We start from the raw sequence: 26,823 nt of genomic DNA on the forward strand, positions 1-26,823 counted from the left end.
ATATTGGAAGAGTAATGGAACAGTCACTGGTAATATGTGCGGATACCACACGGCATGTGTATAGCTTATTTCTTTTGCATATAAAACAACATAGAGCTGACTGATCTTGGGACATTATTAATTTCTTGTCTGACAAAAAAAAACAAACAACAAAACTGTAAGATTTTGGTAGTTAAGAAGATTTGGATTATCAGATGTCATTGATAGGTACCAAATTATTCTAAATCTGGAGCTCTGCCTGCATTTTTTTGTAAATAAAAAAGAACATTTCAAAACTTAATAGAAATATGTGTAGAACTGCATAACTGTCTGATTCAACCCAAATGTCCCCGAAGAGCCATCTAAAAACTACAGGTACAAATGCACATAAGGTTTGTAGAATTCTGGAAGAGTCGTAAAAATCTCAATTGCTGCCTTCTTTTGGATCTTAGAAGGCTGAAACTGTTTTGCTCTAGCTCCTCCCTAAATTATGAACAAAAGCAATCTCTTCATTGCAGTTGAAATTGTCTTTTAATATGAAATACCCAAGAAGTGGCTTATCCTTAAGTTCATTAAACTCATTTGCCCTTCTCAAATGGAAGGTAATGTTGCATATTTACTGGATATCTTATTTTCTACATGTATTATTTATCCTGAGGACAGTTCATAATGAAATGTGATATTGTGACTGATAGCAAAAAAATGCAGAAGACCAAAATTACCACATGTATTGCAACATCCCATATTAAGGTTACTTATGATGAACCTTGTTTCTTTACTCCATTTGAAAAATAACATTGTAATAACGCTCTGCATATTTACCTTTTGGTCAGTTGAATAGTTCACAAGTAATTCATTCCAAAAATGGCTTCACTGACCCTTGTTGATTGACTTCTTGTGCAGTAACGTGCTCTTCAGAATCTACTCCTTTATAGCTATTGCCAAATATTATTTCATATTTTCGAGTGCATGTTCAAAACACACTGTCAACTGCTTTACTGGAGTTAGCAGTAAAGCAGGAAAAGTTTTATAACATCTGTAACTAATATCCCAGGTTGTCTATTGGGAACAAACTGTTTTCTAATACATATTTCTTTTTTTTAAAACCTAACCTACTTTTTCTTAAGGCTTTAATGAGGTGAGAAAAAAAGCCCCCCAAAACACCTCCACAAGATGGTACCACTTACTAGCAGAATAAAGAACCTCTGCCTTTGTTCTGCTCTGTTCTTATTCTGAGCTTGGGACCAGTTGCAGAGAAAAAATGGTGTAAGATAGCAACGAAGACAACCACTTACAAGACTTTCCACCGAGGTTTCAGTCTCTGATGTTGCTCATCTGTTTCTCTGTCAGTTCCAGTACTTTCATACTTAGCAAGCCTTATCTGCTGTCCTCCTGTCAGTTCGTTGTAGGAATTCATGGTGAGGTTGCTGCTTTGTCTGAAAATTAGATGGCTCAGCAGATAAAAGCGTTCCTGAAAGTGTGGTGTGCTTGGCATTTGCCATTTATTTTGGTGAAACCCTACACAGGAAAGCTACTGTGAGACCTGTATAGTGTTTAGCTCCTGAACAGCTGGGAATTTCTTCTTAAGGAGTCTGTCTGCATGGAAACCTGCTGTTTGTATGGATACCTGTTGTTTCAGAAATTAATGTTTCTGAGGGGGAATGGCCAGATTTTCCTCAAAGTTTTCCAAGGGCAGTTTTGTGCATGGCAGTTCTAAAGGCTTTGAAACACTCATATGGGGCACAGAGTCAATGCAGTGAACACAGCAAAGAAAGATCGCATTTTTCATTCTTTCAGTATCTCCTAATACCATTTGCAACTGTGGTTTTATCATATTCAGATACTTTTCTTGCCAGGAAACTTATGATTCTGCCATACTTTTAGGCAGCCAGCACTGGAAAGTTTACTCATGCTATGTAGTTATGGTAATTCCCAGAGGATGTTTATTATTTGGAAAGTAGAGTTCCATACAGGATGAGGAATTCTTGCTACAATTAGTTCCCAAATTAATGTATCGCTTTAATTAGATCCAGATTTGTTGGCCTGCGTATTCTGTAGAAGAAACAAATTTCTTTTTTCTTATCTGTGGTGGCATCTGGGGACTGGGACACCTGATTGTGTCATTTTAAATACCTGTGCACAAAACCACATGGATTCTCAAAGTCAGGGTAGTTTGTTACCCTCCCTATCCCAGAAGAGAATGAAAGGGACGAATTTGGATAGTATGCTTGATAAAAGTGTGAAGGTGTGGCATCTCCTGTACTTTTTTATAGAGGGGAAAAAGAAATAGGGAGATTAAAAGGAGATAAGGATGTGAGAGTGGAGACACCCCTTGCATTTCGTTTATCCCCTTGTTACTGAAGAGTGAAAATGTAAGGGACCATCTAACTGCCTCAACATAGCAGAAGATGAAAGACTTGCTATTTTTTTAACTGCTCTTCTGGGCTGCCTGTCTCCAAAACCAAATGTAAGCATGTAGATACTGATTCTCAGTATGTTTACAAGTATTCTTTGTTTATTGACATATTTATCTTAATTTTTTGGTTAGTTACATTGCCTTTAAGAGTAGGTGATCTCACAACATACATACCTTATAGGCAGGTTGGTTTAAGTTCCTAAATCCTTGATGTAAGTAAGTAATCTAGTCTTCTGACGTAGAAAACAGTTGGCCATCAGAGATGGAGGCAGAATAGGGTATAACTCAGATACGTTCAGGATATCCAGTCTGTCACATCAGTTGTGCCAATATAGTCAAGCCAGGTCAAAGTGACATACAAGCTGGCATGGAGGCACGAGCTGCTGTTTGAGGCACTGCCAAATGTAGGTATGACAACTGCTTAGTTGGAGCCCGATAAAGGGATCCACGGTGGGTCAAGTGGGATCCCCTCTCTTACTGCGTTTTGAAAGTCTAGCACAAGCCTGAAACACAGTTTGGTTCTCTGTATTTTCTTCCCCTGAAAGAATGGAAAAATTCACTTACAAAGCTTGTGTTATGTCTCTGCAGGATATGTATTGTAACTGAGATGCTTATATACTGTAGCAATAGTAACTATAAACATTGTTCAATGTGTTCAATGTCCTTTGGCTATTTTTTTTTTTTAACCATGGCAGTTCTTTAAATATCCAGTGTTCTCCTGCATGTTGGCCTAATGAATTATCTGCTGTTTTCAATTGCTATATACCCATTTATAATCAGTCTGGTCTTCATAATTCATCCCCCTCCGCCGAATCTTTGAATGCAGTTTCAGGCTGTAAAAATGCATAGATCATTTTTGTACTTTTGCAAATGTCACTTAAAATATTATGAAAAGAGGGAGAATATCTCATCATTACAATATGCATATGATGTTTGATAGGAAATTAGTATAGTGTATGAACAAGGATTAAGTATAAAGACAAAAATCTGCTTAAATCATTAGCTCAAACTGTTTATACTGAAGCAGCATATGTAGAGGTTAAGCTTTGTGAAAGCTGATCATAGCAGCCTCTGGCTACTATGCCTTTGAGATACACTTGCTGTGTAGAGGGCTGGGGCAGGCGGTGACAACATGGGGCTTCTTCATTGGCACAGAAAGCCTTTTCCATCCTCGGTTCCTCTTCAGCAGTAAGCATGCTGATCCTGATCCTGATCCTGATGGAGGGTGGCTGGCTCTGCTGGGAAGGGCTGACCTGCACCACTGGGGACACTGTCGGGAAGGGGACCTGCAGGAGCAGAGCAGCATGTCTCTGGCCAGAGAGCCTCCTGCTCAAGGCATGGCCATGTTAATAAGCAGTTTGCTGGTGGAGGTGGACCATGTTGTCATAACCAGAGTGATATAAAATAGCCTTTGCTTGCTGCCCTGTAAAGCTTTAAGGATAGGGAGGATTTCCAGGGTAAGAAAAATGACATATCACAGAGGTTTCCTCTTAGGACTTGCTCAAGGCTTTGGGCATACCTCCACCTAGATGCTTTTTGTAAGAAGAGGTGAGCAGCAACTGAATCACCACCTTGGCCAGAGTGAGGTTCCTCTATGATTTTTGCTCCTTACCAGCTCCCTCCCTCAGAAATCGCTTTCCTATTCACTGAATGAGTCGAACTACAGGGTTAATGCCATGCAGAGAACCTGGGAGAGCAAGTACCCTGGGAGATACAGCAGACCAGAAAACAAATGGATGAATGAAAATGCTGCAAAGATTTCCCATAAGTGAATTCATTTTTCTGAGTTTTCATACTCTCAGAGTTGTAGGATTTTTGTGAAGTTAACTGTAGCAAATGGTTACATAAAAAAGGCCCCAAAGAGGGGTTTTTATGACAAAAAGATGTTTCAAATAATTTAAGTGTCTGTAGTTAAGGATATAAAGATATTAATTACTTTGCCTAAAAGCAAAGTCCAGAACACTATAAAGAAGAGAACAAGAAATATGATGAAAGCCAGAATATTCAAAGACAGCTTAAACTTGTGGAAATGCATTTTGGGGAATTGAGAGTACATAGAACATGTTATATTTGCCTTCCAGCATCTCCTCAGATTGCCCATTTGAGATAAGTTGATAGTTGTGTTAGGTTTTAATCATTTTTCAGCTTCTTTTTTCTTCTAAATGGAATGGCTAATAAACACCTGATCTAACATCTGTAAAAATCAGTGAAACTTTTCTGGCTGCTTTCACAGGGCTTTGGATCAGGTTAATGTATAATTTTGGAGGAGTTATACAGCCAGATTTATCTCTAATTACATAGCTGGTAGATGGAAATTGTAAACAGCGGCAGTTACATGAGGATCTGCTGTTACGATGTGGAAAGAACAATTGTCTCTTGACAGCCAGGGGAAACATGAGAGATGGGAGAGAAAATCTGATGGGCAGAAAAGTGCCTTTGCTGATGCACTTCTCTGGGGAGAGAATTCAGGAGTTTCTTATTCAGTCTTTGTATAGAAAAAAAGGTGTCTAGCAATGTTGGGCACCTCGATTTTGCAATGGTTACACTGACACACTGAATTTCAGAAAATACTGAATATTGTCCTCCTGAAAATTTGCCCTTTTCAAGTATCTTCATGTTGAACGTCCAAAATAGGAAGCTGTTCAAAATCACTGGTCTTTTTTTAACATCTTGCCCATTAAATGTATAAAATAACGCAATTAGAAACAACAAAAAACTACAATATGCAAATATGACACACTGTGTAAATTTTCAATAAAGTAATTTGTATTTTAAAAACGAGTTATTTTCATATTTGTTATGGTTATAGGAATGGTAAAGTGAAATAATTTTGACATGTACAAAAGTTCTGAATTCATATTAATAAAGAAAAGCTCAAAGAAAACTGTGGCTCCCTGGCAGTGAATGTATGACACTGGGCTCTGTGTCAGGAAAACACCCCAAAATTAGGTAGGCATACCTGTTTGCTAAAGCCTTCAGTTTGTATTTCTGTCAGATGCTAAATGGTAAAGCTATTTCTGTCATGTTTTAAGCAGCATGGGTAGTCTAAACATGTTCAATAGGTCTAGTGACCTTTTCCTGAGTAATGGAAAACTTTCAGCTGTGCCAGTGCAGTATATTTATACCAATATTATTTACAGGTCTTGCCCTCCTTGCTACTGCTTCTTAGAACTGTCCTTGAATGAAAAATAAATGTGTCAGGTTTTTAATACAATTAAAATGGCTATAAACATTCTTAAAAATAGAAATGTATTCTTAGCTATGCTTACTTTAGCTGATTGCTATGTCTTCAGCAACTGTTGTTTCTGTGATGGTCTAACAGATAATCTGTGAAATGGTTCTGCATCAAATATACCGATGTGTACCCTAAAGCAAGTACTCAATAATTTGAAGAGAAAGGTTTTGAAATTCATATTCATCTATTAATTATTTATGCATTTGCAGTCCAACTGATTTTTAAGAACATACTGAGGTCTGCCAGTTTCTTGTGATGCATCATGGATATTGCTTACGGAGGATTCCTGCAAGCAGTATATGTGTGGTGACTGCTGAAAGTCCCCCACAACAGGCAGAGAAGTTGTGAGTTAGTGGCAGCTGTAATAAAAAAAAGCACAATAACTCAACGGAGGACCAAAAAAACCCCAGTTTTGTGAAGAGCAATTTTAACAGATAGTTTCACCTTTTAATTATTCCCTTTGAATGCTGAACATGTATCATTTGAATCCGATCTCCCTGGGTCCTGATTTTAGACAGTGTTTGTCTTTAACTCATTCAGGCACTGAAAACAATGTGACGGTGTAACTAGGGTTAACTGTAAAAGCGAACAGAGTTGAGGATCATCAGTGTGCAGGAGATGGCACCATCCCTCAAATCCCCAGACTCCCCATGTGAAATAAGATGGAAGCTCAGCCCTCTGCTGAGACTCCTCAGAGAGGATGCACAGTTGCCACCATTGCTTTTGAGAGGTCTCAGAAAGTGATCCCTGAAGGTTGTTCAGCACCTTTGGGCAGGTAGCAGTGTCAAGGATCCAAGTCATAGAACTGATAATGTCAGGACTAATTGATTAACCTTGTCTGTTACCAGAAGAGACGAGCAGCCATCAATATTCTCTACTCACCTACGTGTAAGGCTGGGAAGGTCTCTGAGCTGCCATATAACCTGTTCCTCCATCCCAGAGAAGCAAAGCTGTGTTTGGGATGTCTCTGACCTTTGTTTTTCTTACCAGTTCTTGTAAAAGCTGGATCTTAAGAAGATTCCACGGAAACCTGCAGCACTTACACATACAGACATTTTCAGAGGATCTCAAACCCTCCTTGCTGAAAGTGGTGCTGTTTTCTTCCAATGCTACCTTCAGGTAACATGGAGAAAAACTGGTATTCTTTTTTAACTTTTTATATACTGGACAGCTTATCATGTGTCCTACCTCAGTCTTCCTTTTGTAGAATAAACATGCCTAGTTTCTTTGTAGGTCCTGTTCCTTACGTATTACACCATTCTTGCTGTTCTCTGGACTATATCCAGTCTGTTTAGCTGTTCCCTTAAGAGTGGCATCCAAAATCAGGAACACCATTACCACTCTGACCTCATCAGGGCTAAGCAGAACAGAATAAATGATCTCCCTAATTGACCCAGAATTGTGAATTTGCCTTTCTAAATCATTACTGTGTACTGCACCACATCTCAATGGATATGTGTTCAAACTGCCATTTGCTTTATAACCATGGAGCAATTAACATTTGTCCCTAATGATGAGTTTTCTCTCACAGAGACATTCCCCTCTTTCTTGTAATTCTTTTATTTTGCACACTTTCAGTCAGGCCCACCTGGACTTTTAACTCACCAACCATTTTGTATTTGAATCCAGTCACTAATTTATACACTCAGCAAACAATATTACTTTTGATTGATAGCTGCTGAAGGAAGAAGAAAAAGACCTGCACAAAGACTTCTGGATGAAATGAAGAAGTTAGTTATACACTGGAGGTGGGGAGGGAGAATGAAGTGCAGTGCCAGGACTTCAGGTGGCGTTCATTTCCAGTGAAGTGAATCTCCATCTTTCACAAAGTTTATTTGAAAATAAGCTACACTCCGATCTTTGGAGAAAGATGTTAGAAAGTTAAAGTGTACTTAGCTTTCAAACTGTGTTGTCTGATTATCCTAGCTGGCCTGACTTCCAAACTCCCTTGAAAATAGACCTGGTGTTTTTTATTTTTTACATTGGACAGATATCTGAAAGACCTGAATCATCCCTCTTAAGGAAATCATTGCAGATGGAAGGTGGAAATCATTACATCTTGGGGCAGTAATCTGGTACAAGCGCATATCCTCACAAATTTTTCCAGGGAACATTCCGCCATGAAAGAAAAGTTTGCTCTATCAGAATAGGGACCTGCTCCGCATCTGTTCCAAAGGGCAATCTGTTCCTCAGACTTCTTCATGATTACTTTTTATACAGGAATGCGTACTGAAAAGCAACTAACTGGCCAAGTGTATGCGTGATGGGATTTACAATCTCAATGAAGAGCAATATAGCTCTCCTGAGTTTAATATAGTCCCTGTTCATGGTATCTGAAGGTCCTTCTCTGTTTATACACAGAAGTTAAGATGTGTAAGAAGCTGCAGTGCCCAGTCCTAGCTGAAAAATTGGTGTTTATTTGTTATTATTCTTTTATTCCAAAGTAAGTATCTGGAAAAGGGAGACTGGTTAAGTTTAGTTATTTGTGATTAGGGACTTCATTCTGCTATGCCTTTCTGATGTGTAAAACAGATACTACCATATCAGGGCAGAGCTAAGATCCAATTTAATATCCTGTCTCTGAGCCTGATTCAGAGAAAGGGGTGAAAGCTCCAGATAAATCTGACAATTAGAGGTAAAATTGAAAACAGGAAGACAGGTATGTCTTTTAGTTTGTTTTGTTTTGTTTTGTTTTTTCTTTCTGGAGATACTCTCAGTCATTGTAACCATGATTTTTCTGGTTCTCTATATGTGTTAAATTTCTGCTTCCTTTTTGTTACATTTTTCCAAGCTCATAAAGTACCTTAATATAATTGCACACTCAGAAGAGCATTTCCACATCTCAGTTTTGAGCATCCACTCTTTCAATTGAGTTATTTACTTCCCTTCTGTATATAACACAAAGAGGATGAGAAATGTAATAAATAAGTGATAACGTACCTCTGTCATTTCCCTCCTTATTGTTCTGTCCTTCCTAAGGTCTTTCGTATATATTGAGAGGTAAATCCTGGCCTTCCTCATTCTTTTTGTTCTCCTCTAAGCCGTGCTGGGATTTTCCAGTAACCTTTATTATTATTAACCTAGTCAGGGCAGCAAGACCTCACAGTACTAGTCTTTTGTACAAACCCAGAACAGGAAAATAATCTCTGACCTCAAGTATGTTTTGATATCATGTGGCTCTACTGGTATATACCATATTCCCTAGGAGGTGATTCCATTGATTCATTGGAAAGCATTATGGTATTCTGGCTACATCTTCCATTCCTTTCCTTTTGAGCTATGCCGTTGCTGACCGAGGGCTCCAATTCACAAAAATACCATTACTTAGGGAAACACGCAGACGCTCTCTATTAAGGACAGTGCATCTTTTAGCCCCTTGCAAAACATGACTCCCTTAAACACAATGCTTTATTGTTTTCCTGAATTTCAACTTCAATTAGAATGTGTTGTTCTCAGCAGTGCAACTTGGTGGATCAGACTGATTATTATGGAGTGTCAAATAGCCAAAAAGGGACAGCAAGGGAAACAGCGCTCTTGCTGAAGAACTTAATTTCCCTTAGTATTTGCCAAAGTAGCTAATCTAATTTGTGGGAAAACAATTAAAAGAATAAGACATTGCATAATTTTTTTATTGAGTTTCATAATTAAAATCACAAAAATATGTCATCCTTTAGCTGGTGTAGCTTTGACTTTCCAGGTTTCGATTCTTATATTTAAGGTTTTCTTTCTACACGAACTTCATAATTAACAGGACTTAAACTGCCTAATTCTCTCTGCTTCGGAAACTGGTAGTGCTGTCAAAGTTCCTCAAATACCTTGCTAATTAGATACCTGATACAGGGGGCTTGGTTGCCTTGAAAATAAAAAAGGCCGTTACAATCTGTGAGTGATTTAAGTCAGACTAAAAAATACTGCTTTTACACAATATCAGATTACATTTGCTGTCACATGTATTTGCACAATACTGTATTTGTACAACATACCATAGTCCAACACCACTGCCAAACATGTGAGATCAAATATGGTAAATTACTGTTGTTGTTGAGGTCTGATACACCAGAAGAAAAACAGAAGTCTGAAATTACCGAAAACTTCATGGGAAGGAGGAAAGGAGTTCCCAGAAATATACTGAAAAACGAATGCTTCTCAGTTTTGAAAAGAGCTCGGCAGAGCTTTCCAAAAGCAGATGAATGTTCTTGACCTGATGAGTGTTTATCAACTGTCTGCGTGTCTGCTTGGCAGCTTTGCTCCCTTGAAAATGTTCTTCATCTGAAGAGCTGAGAAGATGAGGTTTTGTAGTCATCCTTCTAGTAAAGGTTCCCATTCTCCCAGTACTTCCTCAGTAAGAAACATGTAAAAACTAGTGGTATTGTTATGAAAATTTTGTAGGGTATGTTATCAAGACGATACAAGTTAACTCAAGAATTACGTACTTGGATGTACCCGTCAGTGTACACAAGAACAGAGAATTTGTTTGGGATATTTTTAGTGAAATTTCTTCTAGTTAGAAGTGTTTCTAACTTCTTTCACAGTGTTTAAAAATGCCTTTTTACAAACAGGGCCGACAAAGAATTAAATAATACCACAAAGGCAGACAGATGCTTCAAGCTTTCGGTTAATCTCAAAAGAGAAAGCAAAGTTAGTTTTGGAATAATTGCAGGGACCTCAACTTGATATCTTAAATATCAAATACTGTTCCCTGCTGAGCAACACAATATCTCTGATACAAATCACACATAATATTTTGCTTTCATTTTTCAATTGCTTTATAATAATTACTAGGTAATATAAGTCCTGGCTAACATGAGTGGGAGTTTTAAGGATACAATAACTGCAGCTGGGAAAACTGAATCAACAGGTTAAAGCCCTGGATGCACGAAACCCCATATGTCTTTGCAGGAAAGGAAAGTCTGTTTTACAAGAACCATTCTTCCATTGTTTTTTGGGGCAGGAATTGGGGTTTTGTTTTTTGTTAATGCAATGCCTCGCACAACTGGTTCTTGATCCCTCATTAGTGTCTCTTCAGTGCTACAGCAATCAAAAAATATACAACAAGAAAGGCATTTTAAGGCTCCGATACTAAGTTACTTGTCCAAAGCCACAGAGCGAAATGATGCAGAGCCAGATTTAGCACACAAGGAATTTCTTTTACCCAGTCTCAGCCTCAGACTATTATTTTGCTTCTCTCTAGCAAATGATCTTGTCTGATGTGCTTTGATACATCAAGTGCCTCTTGGCATGCTACTGCCAGCACCTCTGCTCCTCTGAGTCACTACGAAGGCAACTGCACAGCAAACAGCTCCTTCCTTCTAGGTTTGACACTCACAAGGAAGCCTTCGGAAATGCAGAAGTAAACCCTGGGAGTCATGCGGATGTATTAGGTGATGGGCAGGCTAGCACGCTTCAGGACTGACAGCTGAGAAGGACCTCAGCATAGGGCACTTTTCATCAGGACTCAGTGCAGACTGAGTATCTGAAACAGAGCTGGTAGCATGGTCTAGAGTTTAATGACTTTTTTTCTGACAAATATTAAAAAATAATTCATTGGTTTGAATTGCATTTATAACACGCAGAACAATAATCCATTCAAAAGACGAGTCATTAGATATGTTTATTGGTTTCAGTTATTTACGAGGGTCCAAGAGTGTGTCTTTTTGTTATCTGGGCTGTCTCCTGGGAGGCACCTCTAACTATCTCCCCAAATTTCAGGAGGAATCTCAGAAGTAGGACGGTATTTGGATGCACACCCACTCCTCGCAGTATGGCCTCAATGCAAGTGCTTCGCCTTGTGATTGTGTGGGCATGGTATTCTGTCCTGGCATTGAATTCAGTTGGTCTCTTATTCAGAAAAATGCTTTCCTTAGGTCGGGAGAAGGGAGTACTGAACTCGGCGTGTATCCCACCTGTCTGACATGATTACTTTCAGCAAAGTCAATGGAATTATTTGCGCAGAATATGGTCCACTGTTAAGAAATTCTTTAAAGCATAGGAGCAAAAATCATGCATGTGTCTTTATATGCTGGAATGTATCCATTTTCAAGTACAGACAAAGGGAGTATTAAGGACCAAGAGAGAGTCCTGTTAAGGGCATAGTGTACAAAGGGTGTGAGGCATAGGTCAGGGTAGAATGGAATAGGATAGGAAAGGAAGGGAAATAATCTCAATCAGGCAAATAGGGTAACTTGTCCAAGTAACTTCTCCAAATCTGTTTGAAGGTGCCCAGTGAACAGTTTGAGGCTTTCTTAAAGTTACAGTTTAAGGAATGAAATTATTATAAAAATAATATTGGAGGTGGGCACAGGCTGCAAATATGTTACTTTTTCTGAAAAAACAAACTAATTAAAAATAATTTCCTCTTCTGTTTCTTTGCCAAGACCTATTTTCAGGACTCTGTGCTTCCCCTCAAGCAGCCAATGAAATCTCAGGCACCTAAAACAAATAGAGGCAGTATACTTAGGACTTGGCTGGTAAAAAAAAAAAAAAAAAAAGAGGAAATTATTTTTAAATATTTTGATTTAAAATATGCTAGATTGTCATTTTTCTATTCATGCACATTTTGTTATTAATCTTGGCTGGTAAATAATTCTCTTTATAAAACAACAACTTAACCATTCATCTTTCATATGCAGTTAAACTCAGATCCTGTGTAATCTTAGGTTTCTGTGCTTGCTATTTCCAGGACACACACAGGAGCAATTCTCTTTAAAACTTGGATGTGAGGTACATCCAGGTTAAATAATGACAGTGTAAATCATGTTCACTGCTTACCCAGGGCTGCCACGCACAGTGAGTAGAGCCATGCTCTCTGCAGTTCCCATCTTGTGTGCCTGCCACTGTAGCTGCTGAATTCATCCCAGCAGCACATCAAATCGTACGACTGGTGTCTGTTCCACATACGTTGGCTCTGCCACTCCCAGAACCAAAAATGTAGGTTCTGGAGCCTCTTGCTGTGCAGAATGGGTGCTAGAGAGAGGCTTGGTGATGAGTTTCATTTGTCTGGATTTTTCTAATTCTTTTCATTGTTGTTTCATAATGCACATCTTACTGTCTGCACGGAAGACAGCAAAGTGAAGAAAGTAGGCTTTTTTGGGTTGTGGCCCTCCTTCTGCAAGTATTCAGGCCATCTGTTGAAGTCACAGTGGCTATCCATGTGCTGTAAGTTAAATACATGTATTTGTCAGATTGAAGTTTGAACTACTGTTTCATTTGAGTAAAGGTGGCACATGTCCCTCATGCAATGATATCAATTCACAGGCTACAAAATTTAGAACAAAAGATATTTATTCCATGAAATAATTTGGAAAGGAAAGGATAATGAAAAAGAAAACATGAAAAAATTATTGTTAAAAATGCAAATAAAATTTCTGTGTGAAGTAAGTTTTAAGTAAGGATTTAAGATAAAAAAGAAATGTAATTGTTCTAATTTTATTCCCAGTAGTTTGTAATGCTTTGCTAACGTATTGCTTTTTTGTTCTTTCACAAAATGGCTGTATTATCACTCAAATATCTCAAACACATTGACAGGCTCATCTCTAAGGCATTCCCCATCTCACCTTTATGGGAGCTGCTGGGCAGCCAGCTGAACAGTAGTTGAGTCATTAGAGCCTCGTTGCAAACACATAAATAAGTGCATTTTAGTGTTCTTCTGAGTATGTTTTCTGGACTGAACATGATATAAAAATTATGTACGTCCTTACGTGGTCACAGGCTTGGGTTTACGTAAGGAACGAGTTTATATATACTGAATGCTTCAGTAGCATATCACAACTGTGGAGACATTGGCTTTGACTAAGAAAATGGCAGGTGAGTTTAGGTTGGTACGAGTCATCACAGAAGCCGGAATATTTTAAGATATGGGCAGGAGAATGATTTACCATGGGGAAGCTAATAAATATACAGTCTTGCAGCTTGTCAGCCTCTCTTGTTAATATGTGGGAAGTTCCCGGTGACTGATTCCCTCACGGAAAGCGGGACAAGCTACCTCCTGTGTTGTGCAAGGTTGTCCGTGAGAGGTATGCCCCAGCTTGCCTAGTGTCAGCCTCCTTGTCCCCTTTTACATTCTTCATCACCGTTCAGTTTGGCTAATGCCATTTAGCCTGTCTATCCAGCCCACATGCTGGATAAATGATCCTCTCAAGAAGTGATGGGAATGTTGCTCAGATGCTTTTAACCATGCTTAGATATTTCTTATAGTGCAACCTTCAAATGCCTCTGTGTCAGTGGTGGGTGAAGTGATTCCTGTCTGATGCAATTGTATAGTGCAACAATTAAAACTGTAAATTGTTTTGTTGTCAGCCCTATTTTATGTAAACTTTACATTCTCCCCAAAAGAATGTGAAGACTGCAAAGAGAAACATGGAGGAGTTGGAAAATACCACAGAGAAGGTCTCCTCTGGCTTTTGTGCATCATCTCTTCAATTACATGGATTATGCACTCTTTTCCACCAGCTTGCCATCTTGCTGATGGCACAGGATGAATACTGTTAGGGGCTAGCATCAGGTTTGTGAAGTGGAAGATGCCACGGTCCAAAGGACACACAAGCCATTTTTTTTTTTCAGGAAATGGAGGCAGCAGCATGAATGAAGCAAGGAATTACAGATGGAAAGAGACACTATTACAGATACGCAGGGTGAAGCTGTTCAAGGGAATTAATACCATCCCTTCCTTTTCTCTAGAGTCATTGCATAACAGTAGACTGTAGCCAAATACTTGAGCTGAGATATTCACAGGAAGCCTCTAATAATGAGTGCACAGTTTTGGGGGGTTTTAGAGCGTGACTCCTGGCTTGCCTTTGCAAAAGGTGCAGAGCACGCATGAGGATGCTTTGAGTTGTGCTTTGGACAACTCATCATCTGATTGATAATGCTAAGTACGCTGGAGAAGTTAGGCTTCTGGTGTTTCTGGTTGCGTATTCAAAATCAGCTGATACTTCTGATAGTTTTGATTTCAGTTTCTCTCTGTTTCTGTCCCCAGTTATAAGGTAAGGATCATACCACCTCCTTTTTATAGAAATGGAAGCAAAGTCACAGTGTTTGTAGTAGACCCAACTACTGTAACTTGTAACTGGATTAAAATGTCCATGAAGAGGTTTATCATCTCTCCTCAGAGCAGGGCTTGGTCACTTCATACTCTGTAGAAGATTGCTTTTAAATCCTTTATTAACTATCCATTTTGTTGACCTCCCTTTCTGACCTCTCAAGCTCATTGATCTCCACATCTCTCCTTATCTCTGCCTTACTATTTTGCTCCTCTGCTCTCCTTTCACTGCTTCTTGAGTCTGGTGGCTTCCAGAGAGAAACTTTGCCATTAGGAAAGAGAGCCTCTCAGTTCTGCACTTGGGACCATGTACTTTCCCCATCACCAGCATGTCCCACTGAGCTACATGGGTTGCCATGGAGGAGCATCTGTGAGGATGGCAGATACCACATCTAACCAGCACAGAGAAAGGCTTTCATTCATAGGGAATTGAATCTATCCAGCCCATGCAAGCAGATTTTTTCAAAGGCTTATAACTTAGCCAAATCTGGGCATCTTTTAATGAAAACTTTCCCCCTGCCAAATTTCAGTTCCTTTCTCCAAAAATGGAGGCACTAGAGCTTTTTAATGAAACAGTTATTAAAAAATAAAACAAAACTAGGAATAATAATATGTTTTTCTCTCAGTTGTTCTCAGAAAAGTTGTTCTGTTGTTCTCAGAAATGGCTGAACCAGTTCAGCCTGATTTGTTTATTTTGGAAAGAGTCAGCTGAGACAAACTTTCAGCATGGGAAATTTCAGCCCAACTGGTTAGACTTTCTCAAAGTTTGGCAAAGTTTAATGGAAGTGAAATGGTCTTATACTGAGAAGTCAAAGGCAAGCATACTTATCAGCAATGCTCCTTGTTTAGTATAGAAAGACTATATGTATTAACTGCTTTTTTTAATGTTTCAGATTCTTTGAGTATATATTGCTCTACAAAGATGCAGTGATGTTTCAGATTGAACAAGTTACAAAGCTTTGCTCGAAGATTGCTCTGACAGAGCCATGGGATCCATATGATATTCCCGCCAATTCAACCTATGAAGATCAGTATTACATCGGGGGACCTGGAGATGAAATTATGGTACAGGAATGGTCTGACAGAAAACCAGCCAGGAAATGTATGTGCAAGCTTTTGTTTCATCTTAATAATAATCATTGTCTCTGCTACCCAGGGAAAAATGAAATTGTTCATGTTTCATCCCAGCTTTCCATATTTCTACAAAGTTTGCTGGAAGAAATAATAAATATACCCTGTGCACAGCATATAATTTTATTATCAATGCATTTTATTAAGAAAATGTTTCATATCTCAGCAGGATCAAATATGTCCAAGGGACTTGATTGTATTTTAGTTCATATCATACAGTTTTTGGCATGGAACGGCATCATTTTGCATCTGAATCTAGCAGCCTGTATCCAAAATTTATGTAGAGAAAAATTGGTAATATAATTAGGGGCACACTCAAACTAGAGTGTGCATAATAGAAACAAAGCAGGTGTCAGTGTGTGTCTAGACACTAGTATCAAGTGTTATCATAGAATACATCCAATACATGGTTCTGCAGCAACGGACATCATTAATATGCACTTAAATTTTGTTATCCACTACACTAGTAAGAAACATCTGCTCTCAAGGCTTAGTTCTGCATTTGGCAGCTGAACACCTGCATCATAAAAGAAAGTAGGATGAATTTTCCAAGGTACAGTATGTTAGGTTTTGGATGCGTAGCAATTTATTAGCACATTGGCTTCAATTTCATCTACGGTTTACTGATAACCCAGACAACTATAAAAATAATTTTAAAACCCCCATGAAATTTATGGCATTATTCAGCTAATGCAATACTTATGGTTATAGACATCTAATATATCGACTGGTTATGAACCTGACCATTTAGCCAGGGGAAAATATTTCTTTCTTGAATAAAAGTAGAAAGAATAAAGTAGAAAATGAAGGATAAGATCGTTAGGCCTCTGTAACTATGTCGATATATCCTCTGGTATTCTACAAGAAGCAAATTATCACTCAATCCAAGAATTCTGTTTTTCAGATCCAGTATTTTTGGAACTTTTATGGAACTTCATATCCAGATACATTCAGTTAATGATGTGTGATTTTTATCCTGTAGTATTTTGCATCTCCAGTGTTTTTCTGTATGATCATTCAGAAAAATAATATCTTAAAGTTGTCTGGAGGAGATCAGCATTGAGTGTAGTCTTGAAATAATTAATGAACCAGTAGGAATGTTTGAGAGGAATAGGAATTAAAAAAATGAACATGATAATGATCATATGAATCGATGGCAATAAACAGAAGGAACGATTTAAAAGAAGAGATGGAGGCACTGGAGTTGTATTTGGGAATGTTCCTCTTCAAATGAGACAAACCCTCTGTGCTTGAGACAGTAACATGGAAAAAGATGAAGCAAGGTCATGTGTATTTGGATTAAAGATGTAGTGAGTATCATCAGTGTAAAAGAATGACAGTTAAGATTATAGATGACCAAAATCTGTGGAAGCAAGATGTTATGGCTGTCAGTTCTGGTGCAGAGGAGTCCCCAGCACAGCAGAGGACAAGTGCTTCCTTGGGTAGGTGAGTGCAGAACTTCTTGTGCACTGGAAGGAATCGGATGTCCCACATAGCTGGGGGGACTAAAAGTGTTTTAGAGTGCCAAAGGCTGTGTTCAGGGCCAACATTGTTAATGGACCACAGGTTTTCAGTAATCACACCTTTCAACTTGTCAAGAACAGAGTGTAAGGTGAAATGTCCCCGTGCTACCCAAGCTGATGGCACCAAAACTTGCCTTCTGGGAAAACAGAACATTTCATTGCTTTACTGGTGAAGTAAGTGCTGACATGAAAGTGGCATGAGAGATGAGAGAAATCAGACTTGTGCAGGACACAGCTAAATTTGTGACTAAGCAGCAGTGATGGTCCTTCAGTAGCGGTATACTTGAAAGGTGACATACTGATGCCATGATGGTATCATGATTTGAAATGTGCTTGACACCAACATGTTCAGGTTTAAGATCATTGCGGTGTCCAAATTGTACCAGTTTTGTGGCCTTTCTTGGTGTTGCCATGCATATGGACAGAACTATGGGCAGTTCCAGCCTATAGGCTTTGCTTGAGGAATGGCCATTTTCTTGACTGACATCATCGCGACACATTCATTCATGCTTGTTGTCTAACATTTCTGCTTGGTTGCAGTGGAATCCTGGGTCGGCGTTTACACAGTCAAAGACTGCTACCCGGTACAGGAAACCTACACGAAGAACTACAGCGTGACAACCTCCACTCGCTTTTTTGATCTACAGCTGGGCATTGCCGACCCCTCGGTGTTTACCCCACCCAGCACCTGCCAGACAGCCCAGCCGAGGAAGATGAAAGACGAATGCTGATTATGGACGCTGGCTGCCCTGGGCAAACAAATATTAGCCAAGAGGATCGTTATTAATAGTCAGCTGCTGACGTCTAACCTGATTTTTCAAGCTTATTGTTGCTCTTTTGGGAATTGTAAGTTTTCACTTGAAAGAGAACATAAACATTTAACTGAGTAAAATATGTAACACAAAAGATCTCTTTCATCACATTAATCTGTTCAGTGATGCACTTGCAGTATTATATAGTTACCACTAAGAGAGTATTTATAGATATTATTTATTTAAGCTGTGGCTGATTTTCCTTTTGCAAAGGTTTCATTATTTATTTTTTCAGGAAGACAAAGCATAAGCAGACAGCAATAATGGCAACATCAAGAAGGAAAAGCTAGATTTTGTTGTTGTTGTTACTTCTGGGGACTTGAGGGAAGGGGAAGTATGTCCTGGGTAAGACCTCATCCCTAAACGAAAAACACCCCGTTTTAAACAATGTACCTCAAAAGCATGGAAACTCATTCTCTTGGTTTTGTTTTTCTTTGTGGGTTTTTTCTTTCTGCCCTTCAGGAAGCTGGTAGTCTAATGCTTGAGCTGATTTTTTCCTTTTGAAAAGAAACTGGAGTAGCTCTATTCGTGTAATGCTAGCTGACATGCAAAAGAATCCTTTTCTGTTTCTTGAGAGAATGATGTGAAAGGAAGGGAAGGAGGGAGAAGGACATCCCCAAAACAATAAGCCAAAGTTTTATTGCATTTACTACACTTCAAAGTGTTCCAACAGGGTGTGATGAGACATTTTTCAATCATATTTTACTTTAGCACCCACTTTTCAAGGCAATACTAGTTCTAACCTATGCAAAGAGATTAAGAGATACTGCACTCTAAATGGCTTTAATATTTTGTAACTATTTTCAAAAGTCTTTCCTTACTCAAGGAGAGACCTTTATAATTGCAGGTAGAAGTGAAAAACATCTGTTAGTGCATAATTATTAGAGGCTAAGTCAGCATTTAGGCAGTGCCTGGCAATCTGGATGGAATGAAAGACAGCTGTGTGACTGGTGTGGGGAGGTGAGAGGAGGAATCGGAGGGAGAGGGAGAGGTTTTAGACGTCTTCTGTCTGGTGTGACTGCAAGGCACTGCAATCTAAGCAGAAGTTATAGTCTTGCTTTCTTTTGCACTCACTCCATTGATGCCTGCCATATTTGCTGTTCAGCCAGCATTTCAAACCTTATCATCTCCACATCCTTTTCTGGTGGGCAGTGTGAAAGTTTCCTTAAGGGAAATAAATAACTAACCAAAACAAGAATGGGAAGTGCACATATTTTGCTTTAGAAAATTCAAATTTTCATGCACCTTCAGGCCCTCAGAAGTGTGGAATGGTGACAGGTTCTGTGCTTTTAGCAAATGAAATTAATTGACTTTTTCTGTAAGTCTAGGCATGCATTTTATTTATTATTTGCAAATATGCTTAAAGCCAGATTCTTGTCCTCTTACACATGTTGGGTAATTGTTTGCTCCAGAAGTTGTCTGGCTGAAAACAGTGCAACACTGGGAAGTTTGGTGTCTCTGGAGGAGAGCTGCTGGGCAGGCTTTTAGTGCTTTATATGCTCATAGCTTTTTGTACGTAAGCAAGCGGTACAGTGGTTATTTTGCTTTCACAGTTGTGATCAGAATGGCATTTTACTTTGCCTTGTGCCTAATGAAAGCATATACACATACCTGCTAAAATTTAGGTAGTTTATTAAAAAATTTCTCTCGGACATGACCATTCCACTGAAACGTGCTTGTGGAAAGAAGGACTTGGTTTCCTTGAATTTAGAGTGCATTTAGTCTGTACTCGCCTTCTGTATTTTTTGTGACAACCTAGATCCTAGCTGCATATTGTTCTCATTAGGGCAATGATTAACATGCATTTCTTAATATCTGTGTCTTGTTAGAATCTGGAAAATAGAATAAATCTGGCTAGCAAACAAGAAGCTGTGGTACTGTATCGTTTGGGATGACTTTGTTGTGGTAGAGCCGATAGCTGAGTAATCAGGGTGTTTGTATTGTGTTTTGCTGACAGTGATATCATTTGTAGCAATAACGTTAAAGGTTCCTTTAAATACGAATTTGCAAAAGTCTAGTACACAGAAGTGCTTTAAAAATGTTGCCGTGACATACGGAGCGATTTTATATGGCTAAACACATTCCTCTAAAACAATGCTATTGTCTTCGTATTTATGCTCTGCAAATTCAATAAAGAGAGTTATCAAAGAGATGTCAAATAACAAATTTTTGGATTACGTGTTTTAAATTAGCCACAAACCAAATATGAAGGACAAAATGGCGTATGCCTGGTTTGTTATCTTTGTTATAATTTGCTGTGGTTTGTTATTGTGTACCACAAGAGACATTTTGTCTTTATGCGACTATGCCAATGACTTAATAAGAATGAGCATAAAAGGATTTTAAAGTAGCCGTATAGTGTGCTGCCATGGTAAAGTAAAAAAAAGGCTTTCATATGTCTGATAGTCTGGGGAATTTGTTTATCACAATTATCTGAGTGGAAAATTAATAATAAATTGGTATGTACATGAGTTACATTGTATTCTACTGGATGACAGAACCTGGGAGCTGGATATCCTGTGAGACAAAGCTATTTTTGTGAGATTTCCAGGGCTTCCTGGTTTAAGCTGGGCCAGAAATAGTGCAAACATAGATCTGCCTGCCATATTTTTGTATTGCTGCTTGGAGGCTTTGCTGAAAGCAGGATGTGTAGAAGCACAACATTGTTTTATTTAAAGTTAAGCAAACATTCCTGAACCTCAAAACAGGTTTAGTTTGAGTTTGGGGAGGAGATCTGGGCATTTGGTTCAGTTCCTATTTTAACAGTTTGCTTAACTCTAGTATTAGGCCAGATTTTGCTGCCTCAAGCCATGCTGCAGACCATGGAAGTGCTGCCATTTACCAGGGCATGCCAACTTTCATGAAGAGTGTAGGAAGAAATACAATAATCCATAGTCAAAGTACATTTTAGCGGAGAAATCCCTAAACAATACAATATTCTTATTTTGGGACACTCTAATGAAATTAGTGTTTTTTCCACCTTGAAGTTCATTGCATTCTAGTGCTCACACTTACTCCTTGTAACCTTGCATCTCTTCCCACTGCCATTTATTTCCTAATGTCAGTGGAGTCCACTTCCAAAATGGTATTTACAACCCTCATTTGCATTTGTTTCAGTAGGAGTTCAGTAACTAAATACCTGATGGATTTGATCTGAACCTGACCTCTTTAATTTTGCCAGCAGTCTTATCTCAAGTGCAAGAGTGGTACCAGCCATAACCAAATGTGAACAACATACGCTGAACTACATATAGGTGACCGACAGGGAGAGCAGCGTTGGCTCAGATGCAATTACTGGTGTCCTGAAATCCCAGTCAATGGGAGGTCTTGGCGCAACTCCTGCATCGCATCCTGCAACTCCTGCATCACATCTTACATCTCCTGCATCCTCGGCCACAAACTGGTGCTGGAGGCAAGCTGCAGGACATTCCCACATGACAGAAAGGCGTGTCAGGAAATCATCAGCTATTTGCCTGTTCCCTAGCCGTGAGGAATAAAGATTTTCAAAGAGCACCCACACAAAAAGACAGAGGTCCCTGACTGTAAAGATCCCGAGGTCTCCCTCAGCTACCTTTCCAGGAGGCTGCATGTATGGCATGGACGCGGGCACGTACAGATTTAATCTTCACAACTGCACTTGGGCATAGGAGCAAATGAAGCAAGCTCTTTAAACTCTTCTGAGCATTTACTGCTTTGTAAGGGGAGAGGGAGAAGAGCTTATGATCCAATGAGTAGTCTCAGAAACCAGTGACAGATATGTAGGATAAGAATGATGAGATGCTGCTATGAAGTTGCTAGGATAAATTTCCAAACATTACTTTGAGTGCATACTGGTTTAACATGCTCCAGGATAAAGATCCATCTGGTTTGATACGGCTGTTTCAGCATAGAGCCTGAAACTGTGTACTGAATGAAATTATGCATGTAGTTACAGTATGATATTTTGTTTGAAGTAAGGACAAATAGCCCAGCAGTGCACATTTTGCAGGCATGAGTGAGTGACTGGTGACCTGCCTGTTTAGCTACAGGAATATATGTGCCTTTCAGGAGGGGTGCTGCCTGCTGCCTCTGAGCGGAGACTGAGCACACCGGAGGACAGAAGAATTACTCTTACCACCACCCCATCCATGGGAACCTGCTTCAGGCAACTTCCTTTCCCACTCCGCAAATTGGGCACAATAACTCTGCTTTCTACTGCTCTTGTCTTCCTGACTGTGATAGCTCTGGGCCAACATCACTGCCTCAGCCGGAGGCCTGGAGGCATTGCTGCAGTAGCGCGAATGTCACAGAGGGTTCCCAGTCTCTGCCTTACAACGTGTAATAAAATTATGCGTGTGTGTTATACGTGTGGGCTTACCCTTTGCACCCCTGTGTGCTCACTCAGTGCATGGGGTTGTTGCTCATGCACTCAGGACCTGGCCGTCACAATTAATTGGGCTCAGCTCGGGCTTCGTTGATGCCAGGCAAAGGGGCTCACAAGCAAAAGAAAAGGAGAGGAAAAGAAAGGAAAGCCTGCTGGGCTCACCCTGCTCCCCGCTGGGGTTTTTCCCACGCTTGCCCAGTGCTGATAAACAGCTTTGACGTTCCTCAAACAGCAGCAGCTGAATTGCCAGCTCTGCGTTACAGCCTGTGTCACACTGAAGGAGAGGGTTGCGTTTCACCCTCTGCACTAAAATTATCCTTCAGGCCAGGCCAGGGACTCAGTTTTGTTTTGGTGGAGAAAGCATGCCTGCTCCCATCGCCCCCGCCACTGCCATCCCAGCCTGGCTGGCAGGGGTTTGTGTCCATGCCACCTGCCCCCGTCTGGCAGTCTGTGACAGCCTCCTGGGCAGCTGGACAGTGCTCCTCAGCCTGTCCCCACTGTCCCCTCTCCATCCCCCACTCCCCAGGACAAGCAAGGGTCTAGCAGGGATCTCACTGTCCCCACACACAAGGCTGGCGGGTCTTCTCCACTTTGCTGTGGGGCTTGGAAAGGTGTGGGAAAAGCCCTTCCTCTCTTCCCACCACTGTGCCATTTCAAAATTCATTTTTGATGTGGTTGCTTCAGCTGGCTGCTATCTCCTTTATAGGAGAGCTGCTTCTGTTAATTTGATGCGGCGTTTTGTCACAGGGATGCTGAGCTTTGATTTTTTTATCACCCTCTTCATGCTAGGTAGCGGCCCTTGTTTATTGCTGCAATATCTCATACTCAGCGACTTGTATAGCAATAGACATTCTTGATGCTGGCAGCAGCTTGCACTGGTAAGAGCACAGGGGGTGAAAATACTGAAAGTAATGATGAGTGACAGCAGAGATCCTGTTACTGGTGGCCCAAGTGACTACCAAGTACTACGACACTGTTAAACCTCTGAGGAGGGGGCTCTGGAGAGGCTGTAGACACTTCATCCCAAGAAATACCCCACACCTCTCCAAAGGAAAATCAGTAGCTATGCTGGGCAGCCCACATTGCATTTACTTTATTAAAGTAATGTCTTGTACTAAATCCTGTATGCGTGACCATAGCTCACTCTTGAGCAGTTGCTTCATAGAGGGACAGAAAAACACATGTTTTCTCCCAGCACGCTTCTACAGAAATTATGTAAAACTTAGTTATCAGCAGAAAGTGTTGACTTATGAATTAAAGAAATGGAATGTAGAAAGTTCCAAACACTTGTAGTGAAACAAAAGCTAGATCTATAAAGGAGTCTGTAGCTTTAAGCTAAAGTTTTTCAGCCTTAGAACTTCTACTTTAGAGTAAATAAATAATGCAGCTTGTCAGAAAGACTGAACTCTGAATTAAGTACTCTCAACTGGCATTCAGCTTTGAAAGATGCTGCTTCTTTTGTGGGCTTGAAGAGGGGCTCTTGCCTAAAGCTTGATACTTTTTCCAACCATGCCAATTGAGCTAGTGAAAGATATTGCCTCTTCCTACAAACCTTGTCCTGTCAAAGGGATGTGGTTTCTTCACTTGTGTGTACGCTTGGTACTCCGCAGATTTCCAAAGAAAGATGATGGTTTATGCCAGCACAGGATCTGTCCTGGATTTTTTTTTTAGTCAAACTTTTTTTTTAGTCAAATGTGCTTGCTTGAATACAGAGCAGGCTATGACCAACAGCCAGTGTCCCTTATCATGGGAGAAAGCTTACCCAAACTGGTGACATTTTTCGCTGTTTCTGGCCTGCTGGGACATCCTAGACTGGAAATGCCATTCAGAAGTTTAAGGTTCATGTTCCATGTAGGTGAGAATGGGAGGAAAAGAGCACCGGAAGAGCAAGGTGAAAAAAGAAGTGACATGAGGCAAAATTAAAGTATGCCAACAGAGTGGGAGCCCAGAAACCAGTCAACCGCATCCCAAATTAAAGAAGGAAAAAGAAAAGAAAAAAAAAAAGGAAGATGACAGAGAACCATCTTTGTCTGCCCCTTCTCAGCCTGTCTTATGGGTTTATAGAGAAGACATGGGGGACCAAATCCAACTTTAAAGGTTCCTAAACATCAGCATTTCTTCTCAAGCAATACAAACCTCTGAAAGACCTGACCAGCCTGACAGAGCACCCGTGGGGTCTGCTCACGCTGACGCTGCTCACTCAGCGCCCGATGGCCCCGCGGGAACCAGTGCAGGGCTTTCAGCTGCCCTGCGGAGGGAAGGAGGCTTTGGGTGGGCCTCCACCTCCTCCTTGGGAAGGAGGCTTTGGGTGGATTTGACCTTTCAGACTCACTTCAAGCAAGTACCGCACATTTGCACCTCCTGCTGAAGTGGACAGATTGAGCGCAAAATCATCTCTAGCCAGTGGAAATCAACAGTCAGCGCTTATGACCCTGTTCTTTCCTTTCCAAGAAAAGTTTTCTTAACTGAGCTGCTGAATTTGGACATGGAAAGCGCCTAACTCCCTTCCATGTAATTTCCACCTTGTGCTAGCTCACGCTGCCAGAATGATATTGCCCTTAGGATTATTTGTTCCAACAGTCTCACTCTTACAGATGTGGATGAAAAGCACAGAAGGTCCCCATGGGAAACATTAGGAGAAATAACCAGACGGAGGAGAAGTCCAGAACGAAGCAAAGCAGGACATGTTCCCGTGCACCTGCTGCCTTTCCCATCACACGAGCCACCCGAGCTGGACTTGTGAAACGGGCAATCGCAAAAACTAAGCCACAGGAAGCAAAGCGCTATTGCGCTTCAAAGATTGGGGCTAATATTGTCTATATTAGAGCAGCGCTCGCATGATGTCAGATGTGTTGCTCGCTAATGAAATCTCCCTCTCTGGAGGATCTTTGTTAAGGGCAGAAGGAAATGTTGGATATTGCCTCCACGGCGAGTCATGTCCCAGCCAGCCAAAAGCACCAGCCAAGGGCGGCCAAGCACAATACATCTTTAAAGCTTCCTCCTTTATTTCTACAGCCGCTGCCTGAAGCACGGCTGTCAAAGGGCTTTAGAGGAGGAAGACATATGTGGCATGTGTTTGGTCAGGTGTCTCAAGTGCTACAATGAACTTTGGGCCACACTCTGGTGTGAGCAGAATCGCTGCACTCGAGTGCTGTAAACAGCACTTGCTTTGTACTAAAAACCCTCACGCTGAAGTGCCCTGCTGGGTAACAGCAGTTCATAGGAAAACATTTGGGATGAGATATAGACCCCAGGTCTGGCCACCAATGGCCATAGTTAAAAAAGAAATGAAAAGCCAAGAAATTGTTAGAGAAAGAAAAAAGCCAAGTAACACCTGCCCTTCCAAAAAAATTTCCGTCTACACTGGCTAAAAGCGGTGACTTTTCTTTTTTTTTTTTTTTGATGTGGCAGTCCGTGCCAATTGTATAGGAAATTGTTACTTCCAGTCTGGATTGTTGCTAGATAGAGCACAGTGCGGGAAGGCAATTAGTACAGCTAGAGCTAATTGTTTCAGGATGTGCTCGTTCAGCATTCATTTGCCTTGTGGGGCCCTTTGCAAAGAGGAAAGCATGGTCTTAAAACGCACTGGCTACCCGTTGGTTTTCAAGCGTGACTCAAAGCGTAGGTTTTAGCTTAAAAATTCCATATAGTCTGAAATCCTTGCTACTGGCAGACTCTCTTCTGCCTCCAAGCCCTCTGGACAGGGGACACTCCTGGCAAGGGAACTTGTCTCTAGCCTCGCTCTGCCTGCTGGTCCATCAGATCCACCTCTGGACACATGCGAGGGCCTGTCTCGTCACACTGAGCTTGCATCAAGATGCTGAGATTCCTTAACTGAACAGACGCAGCCTGGCAGCTTGCTGCACTCGTTGCACCAGTTTTGCAAAATGATTTCTCACAAAGTCCATGCTAGAAGCTTGTTTTCCATAGTTTCTTTCATTAATTAAAAAAAAAATAAATAAAAGGGAATCTCAGTTAATGTTGGCTGTGGTTATTTTCTTCCCTAGCAGGCAGACATCCCTTTTGAAAGTGACTGGACTGACACCACCAGCTTCATGTTCAGAGCCCACCCACACAGCCCATCTGTTGCCCAGCTGGCTGGTGGAGGGCTGGGTCTGCTGCTCATGGCTGCGTGGAGCTGGACTCCAGCAGGCCACTGATGGGTGAAAGTCTCATTGACACATCTCTCAGGCTCCACCCTTCGTGCTTTGATGTCACCAAATGGATGAAACAGTGAGGTTCACGGTCAGGTCTTTTGAATTTAGATTGCAGAAAACCATTGTTGAAGATAGGGAGGCTTCCTGCCTTCCAAAAGGTACATTCATTG

At 40.5% G+C, this 26,823-nt stretch overlaps 1 protein-coding gene across 1 annotated transcript in view; it reads left to right on the forward strand.

Moving 5' to 3' along the window:
- The window catches only part of EPDR1 (ependymin related 1), a 30,977-nt gene extending 10,373 nt beyond the window's left edge, over positions 1 to 20,604 (forward strand). The window contains exons 2-3 of the mRNA XM_087749445.1: positions 15,561 to 15,769; positions 17,862 to 20,604. Of these exons, the coding sequence (XP_087605571.1) occupies positions 15,561 to 15,769; positions 17,862 to 18,052 (400 nt within the window). The 3' untranslated portion in view covers positions 18,053 to 20,604. The remainder of the gene's footprint in view (positions 1 to 15,560; positions 15,770 to 17,861) is intronic.
- The last annotated feature ends 6,219 nt before the right edge of the window (positions 20,605 to 26,823 follow it).

The sequence above is a fragment of the Nipponia nippon genome, unplaced genomic scaffold (assembly GCF_047370975.1).
Source record: "Nipponia nippon isolate SJK-2023a ecotype South Korea unplaced genomic scaffold, ASM4737097v1 scaffold_1, whole genome shotgun sequence".
In the NCBI taxonomy this organism is placed as follows: Eukaryota; Metazoa; Chordata; class Aves; order Pelecaniformes; family Threskiornithidae; genus Nipponia; species Nipponia nippon.